Below are 27075 nucleotides of genomic sequence, written 5' to 3' on the forward strand. Positions count from 1 at the left end.
CAAGGGCTGCATGGGTAGCTCTGCCCCTTGACAAATGCCCTGCCCCCATGTCACAATCTTGGGACTAGAAGTCTCACCCCTGCCCTTTGCCACTGGAAGTCCTGCCCCCTTGCCCCAGGAGTAATCCTTTTGGGAGGGAGGGTGCTGCCATCTTACAGACGAAAAAAGCAACAACAAATCTATACTAAAACAATCAAACATCTACTATAACTTACTTTAATTTTATTAAAAAATATATTTTTGTCCTGATTTGCATGTGTTTGCATATTGTACATAGGGGCGATTGCATCACAGCTCAAAATACAGTATTACTCTTTTATATTGTGCGTGGGGGGGATGTGGTTGGGAAGTGTGTATGGGGGTGTGTGCAGTATGGGTGTGGTGTGTGGGGGAGGTTTGGGAGGTGGGTGTGGAGGGGTATGGGGTGTGTGGGAGGGTGTGGGGTTATGGTGGGTGGGGTGGGAGTGTGTGTGTTTGGGGGTAGGGTGGGGAGTGTGTGGGGTGCTGTGGGAGGGTGTGGGTGTGAGTGGGGCTTAAGGTGGAGAGTGAGTGTGTGTGTGGGGGGTGGTCCTTGCAGTCCCTGGAGTGTGCCAATCTGGATCTGCACATGGTGGCAGTGAGCAGGTGGCTCTGCTCACTGTGTTCCCACCTCAGTCCCTGGCTATAGGTCATGGCAGCGTGCAGGGCAGCCCCACCCAGCCCTGTAACGTGCAGCACCTGCCCAAGTCCCTGGCTGCACATGGCGGCAGTATGTGGGGTCAGCCCTACCTGGCCCCATAACATGCAGCTCCTGTGCTCCCCTCCCAGTACCCAGCTGCACATGGTGGCAGAATGTGGGGCCAACCCCAGCCAGCCCCATAGCACTCCCATCCAAGTCCCTGGCTATATGTGGTGGCAGTATGCAGGGTCAGCTCCACAGCGTGCAGCTCCTGTGCTCCTGCAGCGTGTGGGGCCAGCTCAGCCTGGCTCATAGCACGCGCCTCATTGGACGGAGGTTAGAACCAAGGCCCTGTGGCTTCAGAGCAGTAGTGCTCAGATGAGTGGGGTGGAGTCAGTCCACAGGCTGGATTGAGCCCCATGCCAGAATCAGGCCCTGGGGCCTAGCACCTCCTCCTTCTGTCCTCACATGCTGGGATTGGTCCCCAAGGGCCTGGCATTACCCCATCCCACCCAAGAGTGCTGGGATTGGGTCCTGAGGGCTGGGTATCACTTCCTCCCACTGGGATAGGGCCCCAGGGGCCTGGCATCAACTTCTCCAGATGGGCTTGGTCCCTGAGCACCTAGCACCACCCCCTCCGACCCAGTACACAAAGATTAGGTTCCAGGGTCCTGATGCCACCCCTTCCCAGCCCCCCACATGCTGGGATTGAGCCCTGAGATGTGATGCCACCCCTACCTGGCCCTGTGCCTTGGGGGTGGGCGCCTGATCCAACACACAGGGGCTGGGGCTTCTTGTGGATCCAGAAATTTGGCAGCAGGAGAGTGGTGCCACCACTGCTTTAGAAGGAGATCTCAATACAAGATCTTAATGGAGGTGAAAAATCACACTACTTTTATTAGGAATCTTATTTCAGGGACGTTTGTGTGCAAATTTCAGTCAAATATGCACCTTAATTTAATACTGCAATTCTGCTGTATAATATTTTACCCCACTAATAGGAAAAAATCTTGCTTGTGTTCAATTAGGTCTGGTTTTGGACTCTGATCATGTGTTTGATAGCTCATCTCCAAAGACTATCTGAAAGTTGTTCCCAATGATTTCAATACAATGCAAGCTCTTAAGGAACCAATGAAGTATTTAAACTGTATTGCCACATCTGAACGCTTGTGCTCTCACATTGATTCTCCAAGCTGGATCTTACAAGAAGCTGTTGTTTAAGGAACACCGACTTCAAATATTCATGCCACTAAAATGAAAATGTGGTTCAAAACCATACATAAGGAAAATGCTAGGCTCTGTCACAGGGTGTGTCAAAATACTGTTATCAAAAAGCAAACAAACAATACCAGCTGAAGACTTGCACCAGTTTAGATGACATCAGGTAAGAGATGAAGGACACTAGGTTTATTACTTTTATAATTTACTTATAAACTATATTATGTGTGTGGGAAGAGGAGCCAGAAAAATCTTGGCATTGCAACACTTAACCCATAGGTGCCCAGCCTGTGGGAGTGTAGAAATTTATTAACAAGACTATAAATAGTAGTGTAGAAATTAACTATAAAGCAGGCTCAGTGCTTCAAGGACAGGCTGATAAGACACAGGCCTAATTGCCTTGAAATCTGAAGCAAAGATACAGCTCTCCTCCTTATTAGTTAGCATGCAGCCAAAAAACAGTTTTAACAATTAGTTTTCTCACACTGACCTGATACCTTGTTTTCTTTCACAGTGAAAAATTCCCACCTGCGCACGCATCTTGTCTGTAAACTATAAATCGCCTCTAGCAATTTTATTCGGGGCCTCTGAGCTTGCTCAAGGTGCTCAACATGCTGAATAAATTTTGATACTGACAGCGACTCTGTCTTTGGAAACAGCTCTGCAAGGGGTCACAAACTCCTCAGCAGGAGCCTCAGCACTGAGTTGGACCCTCCCGGTCCCTGAGTGCAGGGGCTTCCGCCTGGGGAAGAGCCTGAGAAGGGATGCTCGGGAACCAGCTGAGCTGGGAGCCTCTTAAACAGCTTGCTACTTTTCAGACAGCAGCTCCATAGGTCAGTATTAGGAGGCACCTATTGCAGTTGAATTGAAACCGCTCCTGTCCTTAATTCTAATACCCTGAGAACAACTTAAACAGATGACAACGCTGAGAAAAATTCTGCCGAGGGGAAGGATGGTAGCAAGTCTCACCAGCAGTGTCGATAGCACATTCGATGACTGGAAAACCTGGTAGCCAGATCAGCCGGGCGCGGCAGGTGTGTTTTACTGGAAGTGATCTGATTTAGGACGGGGCAGAGACTGGGGCTGCTGCTGCTCCCCCTCCCCGCCAAGCCACACACACTCCCCCGCTGGAGCCCAGGAGACACTTGGCAGCGGCTGTCAGTACGTCCCCAAGCCCTGCACAGCTGGGAGCTAGGGCCCACATCTGGAAGTGCACAGCTGGGTTGCCCCTGCCCCCCAGTAGCCGAATGGTGCCGGGCGCAGAGCCCGCTAAGAAGGGCTCGGCGGCCACGTGGCGCGGGGGCCGCGGGCAGCTAACGACGTTACAGGGGGCAGGGCTGGAACGCTTACTCCAACACTGCGCAGGCGCAGCGCGCCCCCATGCTCACGAAGGGAACGGGAGAGCTGAGCGGCGGAAGTGACGTGAGGGAAGCTGCGGTGCTTCCGGTGGGCGTGACGCGGAACCGGGCTGCAGAGGGGCCGAGCGGGGAGGGCGGCGCGGCTGGAGCGCCCCCCGCGGCGGGCTGCGAGGAGCGCCCGGCCCGGCCCGACCCGGCCCAGCCCCGCCATGAACATCGACGTGGAGTTCCATATCCGCCACAACTACGCGTGGGGCCGCCTTCCCGCCAGCGTCAAGCAGGTACCGCTACCGGGGGGCCGCGGCGGGGGGCAGGCCTGGGGCGCGGGGATGCCTCGGGGTCCTGGCTCCGAGGCTCCCAGGCGTGGGGCTGCCCACCCTCAGCGCCTAGAGACCGTCAGCTTCCGGCACCCAGCCTGTGCAGGCTGCCCTGGGGCAGGAGTGACGGAGCTGGGGGTTCACGGGGATGAAGTTGTAGAGCACCAGGTTTTCCCTCAGCTCCTTTGGTCGGAGGAGTTCTGCCTCCTGTCCAAGTGGCGGCTGGAAACATAAATCCTTTGCTGTAGGGGAAGGGTGCGGCGAGAGATACGAATGGTGTCGGTTTTGGGGCAGGAGCAGGGGGAAGGGCCTCGCAAGAGGTGTCAGGTCCGGAGTCCTTCCTTGACTTAAGGCTTGAAGAGCTGGTTTGTACATCTCCCGTTCCTGCACCGCGTGTGTGGGAACCCACGTACAGGTACTCGTCACCTTGCGTCATCCCGTTTTATTATTACATCGCTGATCTGTTTTAGGATGCGCTCGCTTAATGTCACGCAATGTTTGGCTATAACGTGGTTTGGCTGCCGCCTGCTAGTGACACGATTGGGGTCGCTTAACATCATTTTGCTTAATGTCACATTTTTCAAGGACGTCACTACGACGTTAAGCAAGGAGTAGCTGTACCAGCAAAAGAGCATGGGAACCTGCCTCTGGATGAAGCTGGTTTAGTGTCAGTTGGCTGGTATTTAAATCATGGATGTGGATAAAAAATGTGTTTAACAGGCTTTTTTGAGGACCAGCTGGAGCACCTCTGGCTTCTTTACTATTCATTCCATCCAGGAAGAGCACGCACCAAGTGCACGTGATGCTTCCTCAGCCTGACAAAGCGTATTTAAACCTGAAAGCTTGTTAAGAAGAATTTTTCCAGCTATTTGAGTTGGTCTGTTTTTGAACATTAGGAAGTTTCAAAGTTTGTTGTCTGTGAAAGATGGCAGCCGGGACTTTCTCCACTCTTTGGATGCCTGTGAAGACCTGGAGACTGTACTGCAATGAAGTTCTCTTCCAGTGGTGAAAACATAGACAGAAATGTCCTTACTCTCAGAACAAGCTGTCCAGGGAAGTCAAGTAATCTCCTTCAGTGGAAGTTTCCAAGAATGAATCGGGATCTGTCTGGGATTGGTTAGGAGCAATGAATGCATCCTGCATCTATGAAGGGAGTTGGAATAGACCGGGCTGCTTAAACTCCAACCTGGGGGGCAAGTGCAGCCTGTGGAGACATCATATCTGGCCTGTGGGGCTCCCCATGCGGCAGGAAATGTGGCGGTGGGGGAGTAGTAGTAATTGATACAGCTACCGTCCACCCTGCCAAATTGCCAACCTCCAGCTAGGCCACGCCCTCCCCTGCATCTGGATCCAGGCCAGGCCATGCCCTCATGACCACCCATGGGATCTGGCCTGCAGACAGATGGGGCACTGCCTGTCTGGCCTGCAGGAAGAGGAGTTTGAGTACCACTAGAACAAATGGTGCTTAAGGTCCCTTCCAATCCTGTAACTGTCTTGGGCATACTGCAAAAATCAGATTATTTACTGGAATTGGTTAAGTTCAGGTTGCAAGAAATTGTTGTTTTGCAGTGAGGTGGGGGCGGTGAATCAAAGCTTTTAAAAAGTCAGCTATACAGAATCAGTTTTACAACTTGCATTTGAAGCATTTTTCAAACATTTATTGAAAAGAATACAGCAAAATTTAGAAGAGTTTAATATAACTGGTTCAACCACTTTAATCATTACTATTTTCTAACCACTTCCTAGAATTTTCATAAGTTCAGATTCCTCAATGACAATAAGACAGGGGTGGAAGGAAGTGTCATTGAGGAATCTGAACTTATGAAAATTCTAGGAAGTGGTTAGAAAATAGTAATGATTAAAGTGGTTGAACCAGTTATATTAAACTCTTCTAAATTTTGCTGTATTCTTTTGAGGAATCTGAACTCTAGAATTCTGAACCACTTCCTAGAATTCCTCAGATAGGACAATAAGACAGGGGACAAAACAAAGGAAGTAGTAGTATCTTGAAAAATCTCACAGGAGTATTGTCAATTGAAGAAATTAAAACTAAATAAGAGCATGTAAATTAACCCATTGACAGTAAGAAAGAAGGATGGTCTTGTGGTTATCTTTAGCTTAGGGTCATAAAAGACCTGCATTCATTTCTTGGGTTTGCCACATCTCTGTGACATGAGGCAAGTCTTACTCTATCCTCTGCTTCAGTTAACCCATTTTTAAATGGATAGCAGTTCACTATATTGCAGGGCCAGTATGAGAATAAAATGTAGTAGTGATTGTGAGGTGCTCTGATACTGTGATAAGATTTGGAAGAATATGCTAGGCATCTTTATCCAGAAATATGTACAAAAGTATGTGTGTGGGAAGCGGGGGTAGGGGATGTCAGCAAGTAAATGTGACAGCCTGCTGAGAATCTCAGGTCTGCTGCTGGGAAGAGTGCCAGGATTTGCCCCTAGTTGCTGCTGGGAGTTTAGTTTCATCGTTCATTCATGTTATACAAAAAGATGCATCAGTCTGGTTAACGCATGTCTGATACGTGGCAGGGGGTCTCTGTTTCTTACAGCATTTTTCTCTAACCTGTAGTTGGTGCCCTGTTGTCTAGTTTGTTTTTGTTTTGTTGTCATCCTTTATTTCAAATAACCACAGTTGTTCTGCTGCTCTTCACTGGCTTTCCCAGCATTGTCCTAGCAATATGGAAAGGATATAATTCTTGACAAGGATGTAAACCTTGGCCAGAGCTCTGCTGTTGCATCATCAGTAGACTTGCTTCCACACCAAGCATCACTGGGAAATTTGTAAAGACTGGTAGAAAATGGGGAAAGCAGTGTTGCATCTGTTTTATGTTTGCTTTGCTGTTGAAAGGATGAGGAACTTGGGTTCTAATTTTGCAATCAGTTTTGTGTGTGGGTGGAGTCCTCTGTATACATGGTGTTGGTATAAAGCTTGTGCAGATCCAGACATGTAGTTTCAAATAAATTGGGACCTTAATTTATTATTGAGCAAATGAAAGTCTTAACGTTTGTAGAAACTGATTCTTTTGACCGCCAAACTTCTTGGGCAAACTTCTTACTTGACATCAATGTAAAGAATGTTCACATTCAAAGTTGCCTTACTTTCCTGAAACCTGGCTAACCTGCTCTTACACAAAATTTCACAGGTTTGACAGAGGCAAGCCCAAGATGCTGACATTTAAGATGCTGAATACATTCTATTGAAATGGTTAACGCTTCACAGGGTGCTTAGTCATGCAAAATGTGGGCCATCAAACTGTTTCTGGGATCTGATATTCCTTTTTGATGAGGATGGTGGGGAAAGAACATCTATAAAGGCACAACTTAAAATATTCAACATGAATTCAGCTGGATTGTGTAAGAGTAGGTATATCTTTGTAACAGCTAAGAATTCTGTAAGTTACATTTTTAATGCATCTCTCTGGTACCAGTGGCTTGACTAAAAGGACTTATATTTCCTAGGGTCTTGGAAACTCTCAGAAGGAATATGAAAAGCAGGTTGTACTCTATAGTATTCGCAATCAGCTACGATTCCGAAATAATTTAGGTGAGTATGGTAGTGTAACAACTTCAGACAGATGCTCATTCTACTCCATACTTATTTTCATGCTTTTAGAAGCTATTAAAGATCACAAGATGTATGTCACTGAAAACTGGCCCTGTAAGAACCAACCTTATATTGGAGTTTTAATGGAAGAGTTAAGTAACAGCATGGCCCTAAAAGGATGCATCCCACTAGAAAAAGTCCTGAGATGCACAGGAGAGAGAATGCTTCTGAACCCCTTGAATGATCATTTCTGGGCTGTTTGGTCCATGCTGTTTTAGAATTCCCATTGGCTTCATGCTCGCTTCATTCACTTTCTCCTTTTTTAATGGGTAAAACTTCCACAGCTGGAAAGATGTTTTGCTGGCATCTCCATTTACCTAGTTTATTTTATCCTCTTTGGGATTTGTTTCCAGTGGAGTAGCATGCTTTCTGCTGAAATTGGATTTGTAGGAAAATGAACTGTGGGCTAATTCTATTCTTGCAGAGTATACAGAATTGTTTTTTGCAGTATAATCTTTAAAGTCAACTAAAATATAACAATAAATTATTATCCTTGGGTGCTCAGCATTTTCTTTGGAAATTTTACTCACGATAGGGTTAATTATTAAATTCATATAACAATCTCCAATTTCAGCCTGATCTTGAAGTTCTGTGCAGTCATGGTTCTTACAGAAGTTAATGAGGGTTGTGGTTGCTTAGCCCCTCTTCGGTTAATGTAATACCATTTGAGACAAGAAGGTGGAAGAATATTAATATGTATCTTTTTTTTTTTTTTCCAGTTAAGCATGTAAAGAAAGATGAACGCAAGTACTATGAGGACCTGTTAAAATACAGTAGAGATCATCTCATGTTGTATCCTTATCATTTGTCTGACATCATGGTGAAAGGTCTGAGGATAACACCATTTTCTTATTACACAGGAATAATGGAGGTGAGTCTGGGGACATAGTTAAAACAAAACTTTTAGTAGAGATGCACTGATAAAGATTTGGGCCAATACCGGTGGGTGATTTATTAACCAGCCATATCGCTGATACCAAGCCAATTGCTGATGTGCGCCCTAGCAGCTTGGAAAACAGTGTCCTGCTGGTAAGTCTGTTGAGGAAAGGGTGTGGGGGGTAGATCAAGGCACTCGCAGTGAGGGAGGGAGTGGGGTAGGGGCAGGTGGGGTGCAGGAGCTGCACCTAGTCTGGAGAGCCAGGAAGAGGCTGGTGCAGCCTCTGATCCCCAGTACACAGTGGCAGTCTGCCCTTGCCCCAATCCCAGGGGACGTGTGCTGTGCTCCATGCTGCCTCCTTTGGCGTGTCGCTCCAGGAGCGAAGTCGCCCTGACAAATTACAGCTCCGTCTGTGCCCCTGCCCTAGCCATACTCTCTCTCCCTCACTGTGGGGACTTCTATCTGCATGTGCCCACCACTAACTTACTGGCTGGACACTGCTCTGCCAGCTGCTGGGCTGCATGCATGCATGTGGCATTTATTGGTGACATTATTGCCTACATCAGCAAAAAAAGCCAATTGCTGATGATGTCAATTTTTAGAGGTGTGCCAATACATCAGTCTCGTAACGGATCAGCACTGATATAGGGAAAATTGACAGTATCGGAAATTGGCTTTTTTTTGCCTGATGTGGCTGATAAATTGCCTGTGCATGCACACAGCTGTAGCATATACACGGAGAGGAGCACAGCCTAGTAGCTTGGAGAGCAGTATCTGGCTGTTAAGTTGGGGGGGTGAGATCGAGGCCCCCATGGTGAGGGAGGGAGTGGGGCATGAGATGCAGCCATGAGCAGCTCATCAGCGAGGTGGGGGGACAGCTTCTGCTGCTGCGTGCCCCCCAGGAGGGCACAGGGCAGTGTGACCTGGATCTGCATGTGGTGCAGTGCAGGCTGTCACTGTGGGCTGGGGCCAGGGCTTCTCTGGGCTCTTCCTGGGGTGGGGCTGGGCCAGGCTGTGCTCAGGGTGGGTTGTGGCAGTGCTGGGGGGGGGTGGGCTATGGTAAATTTTGGGCTGGCTGCAGCCCTCCCCATTCACCTTCCCAGCAGCCCCAACCCAGCCCCCCTGCTGGGAAGAGCCTGGCACAGCCCCAGCCCCAGCCTGCAGTGGCAGCCGGCCCCACACAGATCTGGGGGCACATGCCTCCCATGCCCTCCCAGGGTATGCGCAGGGCAGGAGTCCCCCCCCCTGCGCCCCTTAGACGAGCCACTCACAGCTCCGTCCCTCACCCTGCCCTGGCTGAGCAGTGCCTCCCCCAGCCCCACTCCCTCCCTCACTGCAGGGGCCTCAATCTGCCCCCTCCCCCACACTCCCCTCACAAGACTTGCCAGCCTGAAGCTGGTTTCCAAGCTGCCCAGATGCATATTGGAATTGGATTGATATCAGCTGATATGGCTCCTTAAAAATCAGCCCTTGGTATTGGCCCAAAAAATCTCTATCAGTGCACCCCTATCAATTTTCTTTGTATCGGTGCTGATACTATATGGACTGATGTATTGGTGCACCTCTGTTTCTAACAATAGTCTTGTGATCCTTATGCTTTGCAGCTTCTGCTCATGAGTAACATAAAGGAAAGTTTCTGCAGGGCTGTGTTGGCACCTGTGTTGCCTAACCTCCAGATAACCTTGTAAAACCAGAGCTGTTGGGGGAAAATTTTTTTCTTCTGAGCCCCCCCTCCTTTTTTTTTTGTTGTTGTCCCGAGCTGGAATGAAAAATCCCATATTTTTTAAACTGAAAATCCATAAACAATTAGACCTCTAGTAATTTGCTTGTCAGGTTTTTCTGGGACTTTTACAACAAAAGTCTGAGATCTGACCATGAAATGGTATGTAATTAATTTCTGGCTTCATGTACAAATAAGAACTTAGAACTTTCAGAAGAACAAACAAATTTGTCAGGCTGCATTTCCCTGTCCTTCCCCCAATGGCTAATTCTTATCTTTTGATTTGGGTTGAAAAGATGCACACACAAGCTTGCCTACCCCAAATGAGATTTTTTTTTCTTTTTTTAAAAGGATATAATGAACAGTGAAAAAAGCTATGATTCATTACCCAACTTTACTGCTGCTGACTGTGAGTATTACCTGGTGTGTTCTTACTCTTAGGGAATTAAAGTGCAGTATCTGCAGATTATCTGTTTGAAGACTACAGCCTCTTTATAGCTGAATAGTCCTTCTGAAGTAAAATTTATGTCCTCACTGTAGCATTAGACAAGATGATAGGTAAAAGGTGGGACCCAGGCTCTAACCACACTCACAGATATGCTAGCTAGCCTGGGTGAAAAGCACCACTAATTTCAGGAGAGAGGATTTTGTGTGCGAGTAGGAGCAGGGTGTTGGGGCAATACCCAACAGCATTCTTTTGACCTACAGGCTATAATCATAATTTCAGAATTGATCTGGGTTCTTGGGTAAAGAGTGCACTGAAAGGTAAAAGTCAGTCAGAAGGGTATGAGGAAGTGAAGTCTCAGCCTACAAGATATGTGATATGTTTTGGAAGTTCTGCTATGTCTGTATGGTAAGAAATTTGTGTGAAGAAAAAAAAAGTGCAAGACTCTTTCTTTTATTACCCATCTTCCCGGTTGTTTCTGTATACATTTCCTCTTCAGTGTGACATGGTGTTGAGGGGTCAATGGATAACACCAGCTACCTGCCAAACTGCTCATATATTATATTGGGTTAAAGAAAAGCTGCCTTTCAGTTCCTTCTTGGAAGGAACATTGTTATGTTGAAGTACAAAAGAGGATATTCTAGAGTTTTGGACCCAAAAAATCTATAGGTTACTTTAGAAGCGATTTTAGTTCAATGACTCCTGTAAAAGTAGCTAGTTATATGTAATATTTCCTTATGGAGGCTTTGTACAAAACATTAACACTGAACAACTGATTTTTATGTTTGATTCTGGTTTGTATTTGGGTGCAGGAGAATAGCCTAAGTGGTAGTACATAGATCTGGCAGTGGAGAAGTTGCAGGTTCAAAGCCTCACTTCCCAGTTGGGGGTTATACTAGATGACCTGTGAGGTTATCTTGATCCTATGGTTCTGTGCCTTATTTTTATCAAAGTGCCTTTTTGTTGCTCTTTAACAAGTTTTCTTTGCATCTCATATAGGAGACTTGGCTTCCAAATGTTGGGGCATTTCTGTGGTTTGAATAGAATTTATGGAAAATGTTCAGGGAATTAATGTAAAATGTTCCAGCCCTATGTCCAGTCAAAATTGGGAAGCTATTTCTAATTGTACTGCTGAATAAATAGAATGTGCTTGGCTATTAGGTTTTTAGCAAGGAGTAGTAACTACTGTGGTTTACAGGGAGAGCAAGAGACGCTTGGAAAGTATCTACTACAAGAATACCTAGTGTTACAACTCTTCTCTGTGCAAGTGGCTATCCTGAATATATTGGTGCTATCTCACATGTGTAAGAATTGCTGGATTGAATTTTGGTCAGAGAAAATGAACTTTTGTGTGGTTGTGTTTTCTTAATGTCCAGACTTCTAGCTTTTCTTAAAAAGAAACACATGACTAGTGTTTAGTACTGGCATAGTTTATTGCTATCAGTTGACTGTAAAGCCTGATAGAATTGCTTGGGGACCTTTTTTTTGGGCTCCTCTGGGTGTGTCCAGATGAGCACAGGTGTTTGTTTCCCTGGGGACAAGTAGCAGCTGTGCCATCGGTGCTGTGGCATGTGGTAGGTTACCTTGGTGGGGTTGGGGAGGTGGGGGCCAGCAACTGTTCTTGCCCTGGCAGCCTTACATGGGAGCCTCCCCGGGTTATAGCTATGGCAGGAAGCCTGGCTGACCAGGCTCCGGTTTTGGGTGCCACGTATGCTGCTGCCACGTATGCTGCTCTGCTTTTTTTTCAGCCTGGGTTTTTTTGACCCGCTGTGCTGCAAAGCATGAAACACCTGCATGTACAGTGCGTGGTGCTGCAGATGGGTCTGCGGTGCCACATTCCACACATCTGTGCTCATCTGGACACGGCCACTGTGTTTATTTTATGAAATGCTAACTTAAATGTTTACTTAATCCATGCAGAGGAAATGACTGGAATCAAGTTCTGCTTTTGGACAGACATGGGTCTTATTAAAATCAGTAAGAGCTCCATTTGCCACTTAATATTTTCCCTAATTAGAAAAAACAAACTATTGAAAACAATCCTAAGAGACTCAGAACTACTAAAAGTTAAAGGAGTAGGCTCTCACATCTTCAGCTTGCACTTTTCCAAAGGGAACTCAAACAATATTTACTTTTCAGGTCTAAGGCTACTTGGCATAGGAAGAAACCAGTACATTGACCTAATGAACCAGTGTAGGTCATCAAAAGTAAGTTTGTCTTGATTTCCTCTTCCCTGTGTTCCTGCCTTTTCATTCCTGCTCTTGACTTTTTAAAAAGCTGTTTTAGATGAGGGTTTTAAGACTGGAATGAGAGTGCCTCTAGTTTAAAAATCTGGTTAATCGGATGTAATACAGTATTTTAATAATTTAGTAATCTGTTTCTTTTGAATCTATTAAAATAAAATATGCTTTGCTTGTAGTTGAAAGAAAAAGCCATACAAAAATAATTTCTCCTTCTTTATGCACTACTTTTATAATTACTACTGTTCAGTGCTACAATTTGTCAAAAGCTTTCTATCCAGTTACTAGGAGAAGAATTAACTCTTTTCAGACTCTCATAAATCTGGACTAATTCCATTGGCTTCTGTGAATTATGTCAGATAAATACTACTATAATTGAACTTCCCCCAAAAAGTTATAATCAAGTAGTTAACATTAATTCTATTGGCATTTAAGACTCTTGTACTGTGGGTCAGCCTTCTTATGTGTGTAGTCTTGGTGAAAAACTTGTGATTGGTGTGTACATGATTACTTCATTAGACATTTTTTTTTTGGAGCTGAGGTTGCAACAATAGTTTCTTTTTTGAGACCTTAGTAAGTAATCCGTTGGTGCTTTCTCATTGGGTTAGCATAGCCACTTTATACTTTTGTGTGCCAGATTTTGTTCAAAGATTTTGTAGACATTAGGGCTGGAAGGGACCTCAGATGATCATTGAGTCCAGCCTTCTGCCGCAGGGGCAGGAAGTCAGCTGGGGTCATAGGATCCCAGCAAGATAAGCATCCAAATTTCTTTTGAAGGTGTTCAGAGTAGGTGCTTGAACCGCCTCTGATGGCGGGCTATTCCAGACCTTGGGGGCTCAGACAGTAAAGAAGTTCTTCCTTATGTCCAGCCTGAAACTGTCTTGGAGGAGTTTATAACTGTTCAACCTTGTCATCCCTTGAGGCGCTCTGGTGAACAAACGTTCCCCCAGATCCTGAGATCCACCGCTGATTGAATGGATCAGAAGGTTTATGGGTACACTGTACAGAGCAAGAAGAATAAAAGTAATACAACAGTACCCTCTAGCTGCCCTTTCATGAACTGAAGTTTATAGTTGCTTCAGAGCATCCTTGAGAATACAACATAGACTATTGAGAATACAATATAGATGTTCCATATTAAAATAAATGGGCTACATTTTTTAAAGTGCATTGCCTAGTAATTAAAAAAAATTTCTTAGAAAAATATTTATTTAATGTATACTATTTAGTTGTTTCTTAATCTCTTGCCATGTAGAGAAAATAATAGAACACTAATCCAATCTCAGTGGTTTAAGCCTGGGCTTAATTGTTGACATGGTTAAATAGAAATGTGTTTTATTATTGAAACTTTAGATTTCCATCAAGGTTTAACAGTAACTGTTGCTTTTTATTTTCCTGTTTTGATTGTATTTTGAGGGAGGAGGGAAGAGAGTGCTCTGTGTATATTAAAGATTATATTACTATGTGCATTCAGTGATTTTTATGATAGTATGGGTAAAAATTTAGTATAAAGCATTAGGAAATGCTTGAGTATGAAATACGTGAAAAATATGCTTTCATAAACATAAGGTTTTTATGGTATAAAAGGAACTGGTATTTGCTTCTGGTTACTACTAGAGATGTTAATGTGTACAATCTCAAATGGACTGTACCACTGCAGAAATTTTTCAGAAGGAAAACTGCTCGTGATCTGCTACCAGTAAAGCCAGTGGAGATTGCTATAGAGGCTTGGTGGGTGGTGCAAGCTGGTTACATCACAGAAGATGACATTAAGGTAACCTTAATACAATTTGTGTGCTAAATTGATTTAACCCTCGTAAGCATTAAGAGTGCAGGGAAATATTATAGATTAGGAGCTCAGTTTTATTTGAACAGTGTCTAGAGCATGTTGGGTGCTGATTTGTTTCCATGACCCTAAAATAATCTATATCTTCTAAATTTGAACTATTTTTAGAATTACTGCACCTGGATGGCTGTTACCAAGCATTCATAAACAACACTTATTTTAACCCAAACCTTACTTGTTGAATTATAGACATTCAGTGAGCTAAGTACTGCTTCTAGAAGAATTGTATATGCCTAATTTTGTGATGGCGATAGCTTATATACCACCAAGAATTAGAAAAAATATGCTAAACTTAAATCAGTGGCTTTCTTTATGCTTTTTTTAGGGTTTTGGGGCATTTCTTAAGAAACATCCCATGGCTTTCTTTTTTGGAAAACATTACATATTATTATTCACCAATTTAAAGCTGAAAAAACGTGGGGTGACTGAATGTGAAAGCCCAGACAGATGCTTGAATTTCACGTTCTTTTCTTTTACATAGATCTGTACTACAACTGAGAAGTCTGCTATTGATAAGATCATTGACTCGGGGCCTCAGCTTGCTGGTTTGCTAGACTACAATGTAGTTCACAGTAAGTATTTATATATGCATTATGCTTGTTGTAGAATATACTAGTCCTTGGGTTTTCCTCTCTATCTCAAAGCTAGAGTAAAAGGAATGCAGAGTTAGAGCATTATATTTGCATAAAAGTTGGGGAAAAGAATAGGAAATAAAGCAGGTTAAGCATGGGAAGATGCATTTTAAATTAATTATAGACAACTGTTTTATAATTAGGTTTATAAATGATAGATTTCATGAAAAGAATATTGTTGATCCCCTTAGCAATGTCTGTTTTGTTTAACTATCACTCTTTGCTATTGAAATTGTACAGTTGGGTGCTCCTGCAGATACTGATATTAGTAAAACTCACAGGTAGGTAGGTCTAAGCCAGGAAGAGTTCGAGATGTCCTCATGGAAGCAGAGGGGAACACAAAATGACTAACACACTCTTCTGTTAAGATTTGAGCTAAAATATTGATGAAATTGGTGCAGGTGGTAAACCAATTTGCATGTGAAGCAGGCTGATATCAATGTGCATCAAATAAATGTAGGAGGATATTCAGCATTTACTAAACTGAATAGAACAAAAACTCTAGGAGGAGTGAGAGTAATTTTAGGCCCTCCATAAGGGAACGCTTAAAACTAACTGAACTTACTTGACATTGACTAGAGGTGCACTGATATATTGGTTTGGTACCGATAAAAGGGAAACTTACTTTATTGGCTTTTTTTGGCCCATGTAGCCAATAATGTTCACCGATTAACTATAATTAATTTTGGCTGGGCTCCCGGACACCATGTGCATGTGTGCAGCTGCATGCATGCACGTGGCCAGGAATGCAGCTGGGCAGTGTGGAGATCAGCTTCCTGCAGGTAAGTCTGTGGAGGGGAGGGGGCACAGATTGAGGCCCACATGGTGAGGGAGGGAGTGGGGCACGGGCTGGTGGCGCTGCCCAGCCTGGCTGGTGAATGGGACCTGGGGCCAGGGTGGGGAGTGGGATGGAGCTGTGGGCAGCTCATCCAGGGGGCATGGGGGGAGTGGCTCCCTGCCGCTGCATGCACCCCCTGGGGAAGGCCTGGGAGGGTATGCGCCCCTCCTGATTGGTGCACAGGGGAAGATGCCGGCTGCTTGCTGTGGGCTCGGGGCTCTCTGCTGTGCTGCCTTTGGCCTGGGGGCCCCATGCCAGGTGCACTCTTCTTGCCTGCCTGGCAGCAGTGGGCAGCAAGTTTTGCCCCCCACTTGGTGGGCAGGGGATGTGGGGGTGTGTAGCTGGTGTACTGCTCCTGGAGCAAAAGCAGCAGAGCAGAGAGGCTGCATCTGCTCTAGCCCCATTTGGCTCTGCTTTGGTTAAAAGCATCCCTGTGTTTAAAAATGGTGGCAGCGGCACTTAAACTAAAGCTTGTAGAATGAACTTTAGTTCAAGTGCCCCTGCCACCATTTTTAAGCACCAAGATGCTGATCCACCAGGATGATCTTTCCGGGTCCCGTTCACCCCCCTGACTGGGCAGTGCCTCCTACTCTGCTCCCTCCCTCACCAGTCTGCCACCCCCACAGACTTACCTGCAGGATGCTGCCCTCCATGCTGCCCAGCTGCATTCCTGTAAATCGGTTATCACATCAGTATTGGCTGATTTGACTGGCTATTGGTACTGGCTAAGAAAATCTTTATTGGTGCACCCTTAATGTTGACTCTTCATGAATATAGAGTTACAGGCTAAATGTGTCTGAGGGGAGAGAGAGGTACAAGCTCAGTATGCAAAAGCAATGCATCTAGTCTTGGTTTGCATGGGGATCTTGTTTGACGCAAGGGAAGAAAAAAGATGTGGACAGTTAATGCAGTGGATCACAAGTGGGATGGAAATTAGTGGGGAAAAGGGGGCTGACTGGCCCAAAATCTGATGTGCGTGTATACTGTCATGCATAGCAATGAGAGACTGCACCAGCTCTGAACACTGCACCTGAAGAAAGCAGCAGTAAAAAGCACCCCACAGTGGGCTGTCAGCTTGCCATGTGTCATCCTGGCCTGTGACAACAGGCTCTCTTGGACTACATGTGCTTGACAGCCTGTCTGGGTACGTGTTGCTGCCTATGCTGTGCAGGCTTGGTAGTATATTGCCCATAGTGTACTGTGTGTATCTCATTTTTAGAAGGCAGTGCAGTTCCTAACATACATAAACCATGAGTCCAGTCCAAAGTCCATTATTAAACCCATATTACTAAAATATGTGCAGCTGCAACTCAAACTCCTGCAGTATAAAACAGTGGGAACAAGCTTGTATGTTTGGCAGGCTGTTGTCTTGGCTTCTTACTGGTGAAAAAATGTTACTGTTTATCATAACTTTAATGCCAAAAAGAGTAGTAAAATGATTGGAGGGCAATGCCCTCCTGTGAGGCCATATCCTTGGCGGAATAAAACACTTTGAGTTGAGACTAAGCACTTAAATAATTCCTTTAAAATTGCATGCTGAAGTTTTCTTCTTTGCTGTGCTCCATTTGAAATATGAGCTGTCTGGTCTAAGGTTAGAGAAACCATGAGTCAGACACAAAATATACTGGGTCATCAAGGTTTGTGTTTTATTAGGTCAGGATATAGTTTGCACAGAGATAACAGACTCTTAGGAAGTTACGCTGAAACATGTTTTCTCTGGTTCTTGTCCTTCAACTTCCTACTCCTTTAGCTTCGTCTATGTTGCACACTTAACCTGCATGATATCAGGATCTGAGGCAGGTTAGGCTAACCTAGGTGTGAGCATTCCTACTACAAAGGCCTATCCATTTTATGTCCTGTGTTTCTGTCCTTGCCTATCTGTATCTGAGGCACACTTGTGCACCTTTGTGCCAAGGTGTGCTAGGATTCTTTTACAGTCAGTTGCAGAAGAGCTTGCCCATCCTGTGGGAAAGCCTTTGGAGGAGTCTCAGCTTTTGAGTAATTTTTAGCCTGTATACTCACTATAATGTGGGCAGATAACCTAGTTCTAACCCACATCTCCAGATGGCTGAACTAGTCCAGGTCTAAAGTACCTCAAACCATGGGTTAGATTTCTTTGTGTGGGCAGTGCTGGGTGTGAAGACTTTAACTTGTGTAAGCATTTTGGTTAATAGTGCAATGTAGACAATTCTCTTTTTTTTTTTTTTGCTGCAGTAAACATGGTTGCGTCTGTTTGATTACCCTCTCACCCTGTTAACTTCCCAGCCCCTGTTGTCTTTGAAGTGAATGTAGACCTTTGGGTTAAATTACATTATCTTTGTAGTGCAAGTACAAAATCTAGAAGTGTTTGTTTTTTTTGTTTTTTGTTAAATGCAGTGTCTGCATACTGTTTTACTTAATATTCTGGTCCAGGTATAGCAGGAGAACGATGAAAAAAATGTAGCCTCTAGTAGTGGTAGTGTTGGTGTTAAATTGTAGTCATGATCCAGATGGTCTAGGACATATAGAAGAGGCAAGGATTTTTTTGGGGTGTGATGTATACATTTCTCTCTCCAGCTGCACAGTTGGGGGGAGATGAGCTTTCCAGCACAAGGTGCTCTTCTCTCAGATCATCTTCCGCCTGAAAACCATTTTAAGAATCTTTCTACGCAGTTTGTCCAATAAAAAATAAAATATATATATTGGGCAAACTGCATAAAAAGATTCTTAATGGTTTTTGGGTGGAAGATGACCTGAGGGAAGGGTACCTTGTGCTCAAAAGCTTATCTAAAATCTCCCCCCTTAACTATGCAGTTGGTGTAATAAAAGACCTCCTCCAAAAAAAACCCAACCCTTGCTTCTAGTAGTATTGCTGTTACTTTGGGTAAATCTGACATGATTTTTCTTTCTAAAGGCTTGTATAACAAAGGATTTATTTACCTTGACGTACCAATATCTGACGACAGTTGTATAGCTGGTGAGTCTATATCTTAGTAATCATCCTTACGTTTTTTGGAGATCAGTTTGATACCTTTATGTTCCTTTGTCTTGGGTGCAGCTTGTGTGTTTGCATGAAAATGACTGACTTAAGCACCTCTTGATCTTGTAATATGGTTATAACAGCTGTCTGAAAAGTGTATTTCCTCATGCTGACATTAGCCCTTTTCAACGTTAGCCCTATATTTGTGTTTGTACATATCTAAAGTCATAGTTGCTTTAAATGTACGTAGATGTGAAACCATTGTTTAAAGCATAATTTAAACAAATGTCGCTGTTTTTGTGTCTCCAGTAACTAAGTTTAGAAGGTCAGCCAAAAGCATGGGTTTTTTTTCAGTTGAGGCTTGTAACACTTTTATTCATGTCTCTTGACTGGAGCCTAGAGTGCAGTCACTTGCATGTTGCAACAATTTGGTTAGTCCAGAATGTGTGTCTGCCCAGTGGATAAGTGAAGTCACAAACAGGTGTGGCTGATACTTGGAGACCTGATCAGGGTGGATAAAAATCAATGATTTTAAAAAGTTAAAGAGCATTTTTTTTAATTGTATATTTTTTTTATTTAATTGTATTTTTATATTTTTGTTAAGATGCTTTGAAAAAAAAAACCTATGTAAAGATGGTTTTAATTTAAGATATGTTAAAGCTCAAAGATACCATTATGGAATAGGAATTATAACTTCTAATTATACACTATTTGAGATGATATATTCATATAGCCTTTTTAGAAAAGGTTTTTATAAAATAGGTCACAACAGGCCATGGACTATATTAGGGGCCCAATCTTATGGGGTTCCCAGAGGCTCCGCTATAGATTAGTAAAGAATAAAGAAAACCACTCTGCCCAATGGGATTCAGTGCTCAGTCTAGAAGATCCCATTTAAGCATCTCTGGATGCTTAGTTTTAGTTCTCCAACTGTGGATTTGTCTCCAGAGATAACATCCTTGTTAACAGCAGTATATGGAGATGAGAGATGAGACTTGATTACCTACCTATCAGCCCCTGTTGTCTCTGCAAGTTTGTGTATGCAGAGTCAAGCCTTTACCTTTCTCTGAAAGTGCAAAGTTTCAAAAAGTTAAATGAATAGAGGATATCAAACAACAAAAATGCACTTTTTGTTGAAAACAATGATTAAATTGAGGCTTCCCGATCAGCGATTTAAATTGATTCGATTTAAATCAGATCCACCCTGGACCTGATTCAGCTCCTATGGGGGTCTCATTGGAGTTCAAAGTCAAGGTTTAATTTTTACAGTCCTAAGTGGATTGGGACTTTGGTTACTTGAAAGCCTCTATCTTGCTGTCCCAACTGAGTTTAGTTAAGCAAGGAACAACCTTGATACAAAAGAGTTATTGGTCAGACATTTTCTGTGAGGGCTCATCAGCTCTAGAATTCATGTCTTCCTTTTTCTATCAAGCCCAGATGATTTATTAATAGCCAGACTACAAAACCAGTCTCAGGTATTTAGGGAGGCTTCTTTTACAGGTGGATGGGTTAGTGACTGTACAAGATAATACGGAGAGGTCTTACAAACATTTTTAGCTCATGCAGGGAAAATGTATCCATGGAAAAAAACTAGTTACTGGGGGAAATCGTGAACTTATGTATTGCATAGCTCATTTATAGATTTGTAAGTGTGAAGTTTCAGGAAGTGCTTACTTTTAAAGAGGTACTAAAGAAAATGAATTAATTTTAAGCTCAGAGGGAAAAGTTGTAAATCATCACATAGTATGGCCTGCAACAAAGTTTAGTTGAAAGATTTTTAAAATTAATTAAGGTTTTAAGCTGTGAAAACCATAGCATTAAAAATATTTTTTTTCAGTCCCCCCACTGGAAGGATTTGTAATGAACAGAGTGCAAGGTGATTACTTTGAAACTCTACTGTACAAAATATTTGTTTCAATAGATGAACATACCAATGTGGCAGAGGTAAGTAATTCTTGGGTGCCTTGAGGATGGGGAAGTTTGTTGGGAAGGCTTGTGAAATATTTTAAGCTGTGGTTGAAGGTATTTCTTAATTCAGTGAGAGGTCTGAGAAGAGACTTGAAATGTTTTTTGGTAGTCTCTGAAATTTGCTAGTGGCTTAAGCTATAATTGTGACACAACTATTAACTTCTGTGGCAAAACTAAGCGCTAGGGGCAGGATGTAAGAAACCACAGCAATGATATTTAGCTGTATTGTAGACTATTGTCTGCTTGATTACTTTTGTCTCTACTTACAGGTGGCTTTCCACTCTGAGAAGTGAGGTGTGGGGAGGGGAAGCATTGTTACTTTTCTCTGATTTTTGAGAGCCAAATTGTTCTTCCAACTGGACTGGTTTTGTTTTGTGAACGTGTGTAACAATTATTATGTTCTTATTTTTGTCACGGACAGTGAAAGCACATGGAGCAGATTTTGTAAGGGAGTTGCATCTTAATGGTTACTTCATAAAGTTGAACTGCACCTGAGACCAAAAAGTGCATTTTTTCCCTATGAGTAATCGTACACATACACAGTCCCATTTGTGGGCATATCTCGTGTCCTGGACTTCAGTTGGCACAGAGCACTAGGTATACCTGTCAGCAGTACACTTGCCTAAGTAGAGTGACATCCCATACATCATGAAGAGGATATCAGGAGCTCAATACTCCATATTTACAGAATTGGGTCACCTGACATCGTTGACCTAATTTGTAAAAGGTCTATGGATTGTGCATGATTTCCCTTAAAAGGAGGGCTCAGCCTAGTTTCCTCTTAGATGCATTCATGATATGGGGGTTAAGGAGTCATCTGTATGCATCCCCAATCCTACCCCCGCTCTGATCCCATCAGTCCTCTGCAAGGTGATTTAGCACCGGACTGTGTTAATACTCATTCTGCTGGTATACCAAAACTGGTCTTAGCCATCTTGATCTCTTATTCCTCTTGAGCTGGATATCTTCTTTGGAATGTGATCAGCTGTGCTGTGACATATTGCGGCACAGCCGATTACTTTGTGGATATTTTAACAGATGTTGCTGGGGTTTTTGTCCCCCAGGGTTGGTGCCTTGCCCCTCCCAGGGCTTCAGGGACCTGATCCTGGGAGAAGATGGCCCAGGTGCACTACATCAACTTGGGTTACAGGTCTACAAGTGGGAAACCCCTGCTTGCAGATATGCTGTCATGTTGGGGCATGGGGGAATCCCTCAACAGGGGATTAAAGTGTGGAGTGGGAGGGGAAGTTCCCATCTGCTTGGAAGTGGAACCCCAGCCTATGGATGATAGTGGACCAGCGTGCCTATCATGCTGCCTCCCCTGGATTGGGAGGTATGTGCAAGGGGAGGAGGAAGCTTGTCGGGGAGCTCTGCACTGTGCGCTTGCAGACCTGTGCAAAGAGAATGATTCCCTCATCATGGTGTGCAAGTCCAGGAGGAAGCCCTCTGCACTTGCAGACCTGTGTGTGGTTGAGTGATTCCCCTTGCACAGTCTGTAAAGCATGAAATGGGGAACTGCCCCAGGGGTTCCCGCCTCTGCTTGCTTGTGGCCCATGACCCTGGGAGTGGTAGCATAGTAGGCACACTAGGGTCAGTGCGTTTCTTTTTTTTTTTTTTTTTCTCCCATCCCTGCTGGGGGATTCCTCCATGCTGTGACTTGGGTCTGCATCTGCAACTGGGGGCTTCCTCACTAGCAAGTATGTGCCCTAAGTCAGGGTGGGACATCCAGGGTCCTTTTCCCCCAGGATTGAGCCCATGAGGCCAAGCAAGTTTGAGAGTTGCCAGTGGCAGCCCTCAGTCTTCTGTCAACAGTGAACAGACATCAGCTGTAAAAAGGTGGCACAAATTGTTACTATTTTTTGGCACTGCAAAATGTAACCACTTGTGGTGGAACAAAAGGCTATGTATGATGTCTGTTCACTTGACTTTTGTGCCCCCATAAACATTTCTGTGGGGGCACAATGTCCATGTTTGTTTGCAGCCTTCGTGATTTCAGACCTGTGAATGTAGAGAGAAGGGAAGGCTCTGCATCTGCACCTTCTTTCCCTCCATTTTACAGCTTGGGTGCTGCTACACTCAGAGTAAGAGTTTCACCCAGGTCAGAGATGATTGTTCGTAGTTGAAAGGACTTAATCATGTATGCATACCTGCAAAATGGACCACATTTCCTTCGTTATGCCAGTCAAGAAATACTGAGCTAGCAGGTCTGCCATTCCAGAGACACAAGATTACACTTTGTGTCCAGAAAGCAAAGACCTTTCCATTGGCACTGTCCTTTAGCTTAGTTAAGGTCCATCTGTCTGCAGTCTCTGCCCTCCACCTTCTTGACAAGGAAAAGCCTGTATTTTCCCACCCAGAAGCCATCAGATTCCTCAAGGGCCTGTCTAGGGTCTCTCCCTCAATCCCTGCACTGGGTCTTGAATCTCTTCCTTGCATTATGAGGAGAGCTTTGATGTTACGGGGTAGAAGGGACCTCTCAAGATCATCAGGTCCTGCCCCCCTGTGCTTGGGCAGGAAAGACTGTTGGGGTTAGATGACCTCAGCAAGGTGAGTTTCCAGGTGTTTTTTGAAGATATCCAGGGTAGTTTGAGCTGTCTTCTACACCCTTCTGTGAAAATGGCATTCCTGGTAGCAAGTACATCAGCTGAGTGAGTGAATGAGATTCAGGCATTCACAGCAGATTTCCACCCCCACATGCACCTTTCTTACCTTTCACTCAGATTAAAGTATTTCCGAGGAGTCATCACAGATGCCTGCCTGATTTTTGTCTCGGACTTTGTCCTGGAACAGCAGATTAGCCTGCAAATGTTTTTCCCAGAACCCCACTCCTCCCATGAAGTGGCTTTGCTGCATTCACTGGATGTGAAGAGAGAACTGGCCAGTTACCGTCACAAAACTGTTCAGGAAGTCGCCTCACCCATCTGTGTGCAGCAGAGAGATCCCAGCACAGTATCAGTTCAGGGGTTATCTACATGGATCTTGGGCTGTACAAAGCTGTGTTATGAGATTTGCCAGGATGGAGCTGTCATCAGTAATAAGGATGCATTCTTCCAGAGCCTAGGCTACTTCCATAGCATCCCTGTGTAATGGTACCATAATTGATATGGGAAGCTACTGTTGCTTTTTTCATACCTTCCTGAAAAATGATGCCAATGTTTAAGCCTCTCTGGCTGCACTTGGTACAGCGTCCCTCCAAAGCACTCATTGCCTGGGAGACTCAGAGCCTCTGCTGTGGTGTCCCCTACAAGTGGCAAAATGGATGTGTGCAATTACTCAAAGGAAAAAAAAAAAAAGAAATTACCTAGTAGTAATTCTATACACATTTGAATCCTGCCTTTCCCCCTTCATTCTCAGACTCCTGCATATACAACTCTGAGGGGGAAACTAAGGACCAGATAACATACACTGTCCTTAATCTCCTCACTGTGGGGATGCGAGAAGAGGGTTAGAGTGCACTGTATAGACACTGCTAAAGGTAAAAATTTTCTGTTGAAGTGCAGAGTATGAGATGTACACACAAGTGAGACTGTGCGTTACAGGCACAGGCACATATAGGCATTACATCTCAAAGAACTTCAGTTACTGTTAAGTAACTATTTTTTGTAGACTGACTAATAAAGGCCTTTTGTAATTAAACCTGTCTATAGGACATGTGAAATGCTTAAAATAAATAGTTGGAACAATCCTATTGGATTTCTTTTTCTATGTAGCCTTTTGAGTGTAAGTGACTGTAGCTGAAGAGAAGCATGGAACATTCTTCTGTTACTTCAAGAAGGGAGTATTGGACTGAGGTTTCAGAATTTCTCCTTCTTTCCCTTAAACCACTTATACAGTGTTCTCTGATTTAGCAACTTGAGCTAGAAAAAGCCTGTTTAAAGAGGGGCAGTGAGTTTTGGAAATGGGTATTAACAATTTTTTGTTTGTTTTTCAGCTTGCAAATGTCCTCGAGATTGACCTGTCGCTGGTAAAGGTATGTCTGAATACTCCATTGCCCAAAGTGAAACCTTTCATTTGTTTTTGTTTTGTTTTTGGATGCGACTTCATAAATGAATGTTGAAAATCTATTAAGAAACATAATAGTTTAAATCAATGGTCATCAAGCAGTGGATCTCGATCCACCAGTAGTTCTCGGAGTCTCTTGGAGTTGATCCGAGGCTGGTGTGGGAGGCTGAGTTCCCATGTGCATGCATGCACATGCCCTAGCCCACCAGGTCAGTCCATGGGGGAGGGAAGGAGTGGGGGCTAGATTGAGGCCCCCATGGTGAGGGACAGTGCTGCAGGGGTAAGTTGAGTGGGGCCCCAGCCAGGTGGGGAGGTGTGCCCCCAAATAATTTTTTTTCCCCTCTGCCTTGAGCTGTACTAACCCCCCTGCACCCCCACTCCAAACTTCTGTTGGGCAGGAGTGGTGGTGAATGGTGCACAGTAGATCTTGGGTTGCTTTTAAATGTCAAAGGTGCTCTCCTACTTTAAAAAGGTTGGAGACCACTGGTTTAAATCGATCTCTCTTATGCTTCTGTTTCTTTAGAATGCTGTGTCCATGTACTGTCGATTGGGTTTTGCCCACAAGAAAGGACAAGTAATAAATCTAGATAATCTTCATCCCTCTTGGAGGAATGTTCCCTCTATAAATAGACTGAAGTAAGTATCTCGTCTTGTCCCTTGAGTATCCTCAGAAGTCTGTTCTCTTGATTATGGAATAAAGAGCTAAGGGGAGAGCTCCTAAATTCCAAATATAGTTCTGGTACTGTGACCTTCCTTCCTGTTGTTGGTAATAATGTAGGCAGGTAATATTTTTCTTAACTATATCAAGTGATAAAAAATTATGCATACTTTTCAGTGGTATATGTGAAGATTAATTGTGATGACCTAATCCGATAAAAATCTACATAGTAAATACCACTATTTGGTGTTTGGCATTTTGTTTTATGTAAATGCATCCCACTTCAAAATATATGGCTGTCAATTTGTAACTACTGTATTTTGAACTCACTCTTCAGGAACTTTAAGTTATTTCCTATGTGTTAACTAGACATAGCTGTTACCATACTAGTACAGCAGCAGCACCTTTTAATACTGCTGTCATTGTCCCTTGTGGATTTGTGACTGGGCATTGCAGTTCTTTATAGGCATAGCAGTTTTTTTTACTGAACAGCTTGAATTTATGAACTGAATCCTAAGTGGCAGTGTTCCTAGTCAGTGATGTGTTTCTTTGGGTTGCTGAGGATAGCTTGCATTACTTGCGCCTCACAGGGGCATGTTGAGTTTGGCTTTTGGTAACTTTTTTTTTCTCTTAAAAAAAAAAAAAAAAGCCTGTTTGAACTATCTTGTAGCCAGCGTGTGGGCAATGCAGATTAGAACTAGTCAGAAATAACCCAGTAAAACAGGTTTTTATTATTATTATTATTTTTTTTTGTTTATAGTTTTATCATATTTTTTAAACCTGAAGGGCATTTTTACATGTTCTGGGAGGGGTGGGGGGCACTTTGCTTAGTGAGCTGGGCTAAGTAAAAGTGCCTGAGCATCATGTGTATCAATGTCCCCACACTAGCGCAGGAATACTGATGCACGTGATGCTAGAGTCTGCTGGAGCCTGTTAATTTCCATGCTCCAGCAGACTCTGTCACTCATGATTAATCAAGTTTTCAGTGTGTTGGAGCAGGCTCCCTGCACATGTGTAGGAGCCCAAAGAGTTTAGTTTAAAATTATGTTGGGTCTGATCAGCCTTTGCCAAATCCCGGCATGTCGCAGGGCTGTGGTTGCTAATAACCATGGACACTACAGGATGCACCTCCCAGGTGGGGCTGGGACCCTAGGAATACCTGCTCTTATTCACTGAAGTTGGTGTTACTACCACTGGAACTGACAGGAAGAGCAGTGAGACCAGCAGTATGGTTTCGGGAGCGTCTTGTTTATTTAGAAATCTTCAGACTAAAACTCAGGTTCACACATCCACAAAAAAGTAAGTTGAATTTGAATGGAAAACCCTGATCTTCTAGCCAGTTCTAGTGTAGGGGAGCAGTCGATACTTGTTTAATCCTTTCCCTACATTTTGCCATTCACAAGAACACTGTGAAACGCTTGAACCAGCTCTGATAGGAACTGCAGTGGTTTTCACCATTTGTCACTAAGTGCTCAAGGAGTACTGTGGGATTAGCTGGCAGAGCTGTTTCCATGGTGCAACAGTGACAATAGATTTGGACTTTAATTCACGTTTAATAGGAGTACTTTGGAGCCACAAAAGATGCTGCTTTCATGGGACAGTGGGGAAAACAGGAGTCCTATACAGGAAGCTGGGTCATCAGCTACAGATACTGACACCAACAGTCAAGATGATCCAGGTTAGCACTGATGGTGAATATAATGCAGTAGGATCAATTAGTT

General features: G+C 44.0%; 1 protein-coding gene across 3 annotated transcripts in view; it reads left to right on the forward strand.

The window, feature by feature from the left end:
• The first annotated feature begins 3336 nt into the window (after nt 1-3336).
• Nucleotides 3337-27075, forward strand: part of FAM91A1 (family with sequence similarity 91 member A1) — a 54627-nt gene continuing 30888 nt past the window's right edge. The window contains exons 1-12 of one of the 3 annotated variants that reach the window (XM_019552552.1): nt 3337-3515; nt 7025-7109; nt 7889-8040; nt 10118-10175; nt 12351-12418; nt 14112-14225; nt 14779-14869; nt 18661-18723; nt 20564-20670; nt 24626-24664; nt 25220-25332; nt 26914-27032. In XM_019552552.1, coding sequence (XP_019408097.1) covers nt 3444-3515; nt 7025-7109; nt 7889-8040; nt 10118-10175; nt 12351-12418; nt 14112-14225; nt 14779-14869; nt 18661-18723; nt 20564-20670; nt 24626-24664; nt 25220-25332; nt 26914-27032 — 1081 coding nt within the window. In that variant the 5' untranslated portion in view covers nt 3337-3443. The remainder of the gene's footprint in view (nt 3516-7024; nt 7110-7888; nt 8041-10117; nt 10176-12350; nt 12419-14111; nt 14226-14778; nt 14870-18660; nt 18724-20563; nt 20671-24625; nt 24665-25219; nt 25333-26913; nt 27033-27075) is intronic. The other 2 variants (XM_019552546.1, XM_019552551.1) reach the window with 2 other exon arrangements.

The sequence above is a fragment of the Crocodylus porosus genome, unplaced genomic scaffold (genome assembly GCF_001723895.1).
Source record: "Crocodylus porosus isolate Cpor-Errol unplaced genomic scaffold, CroPor_comp1, whole genome shotgun sequence".
In the NCBI taxonomy this organism is placed as follows: Eukaryota; Metazoa; Chordata; order Crocodylia; family Crocodylidae; genus Crocodylus; species Crocodylus porosus.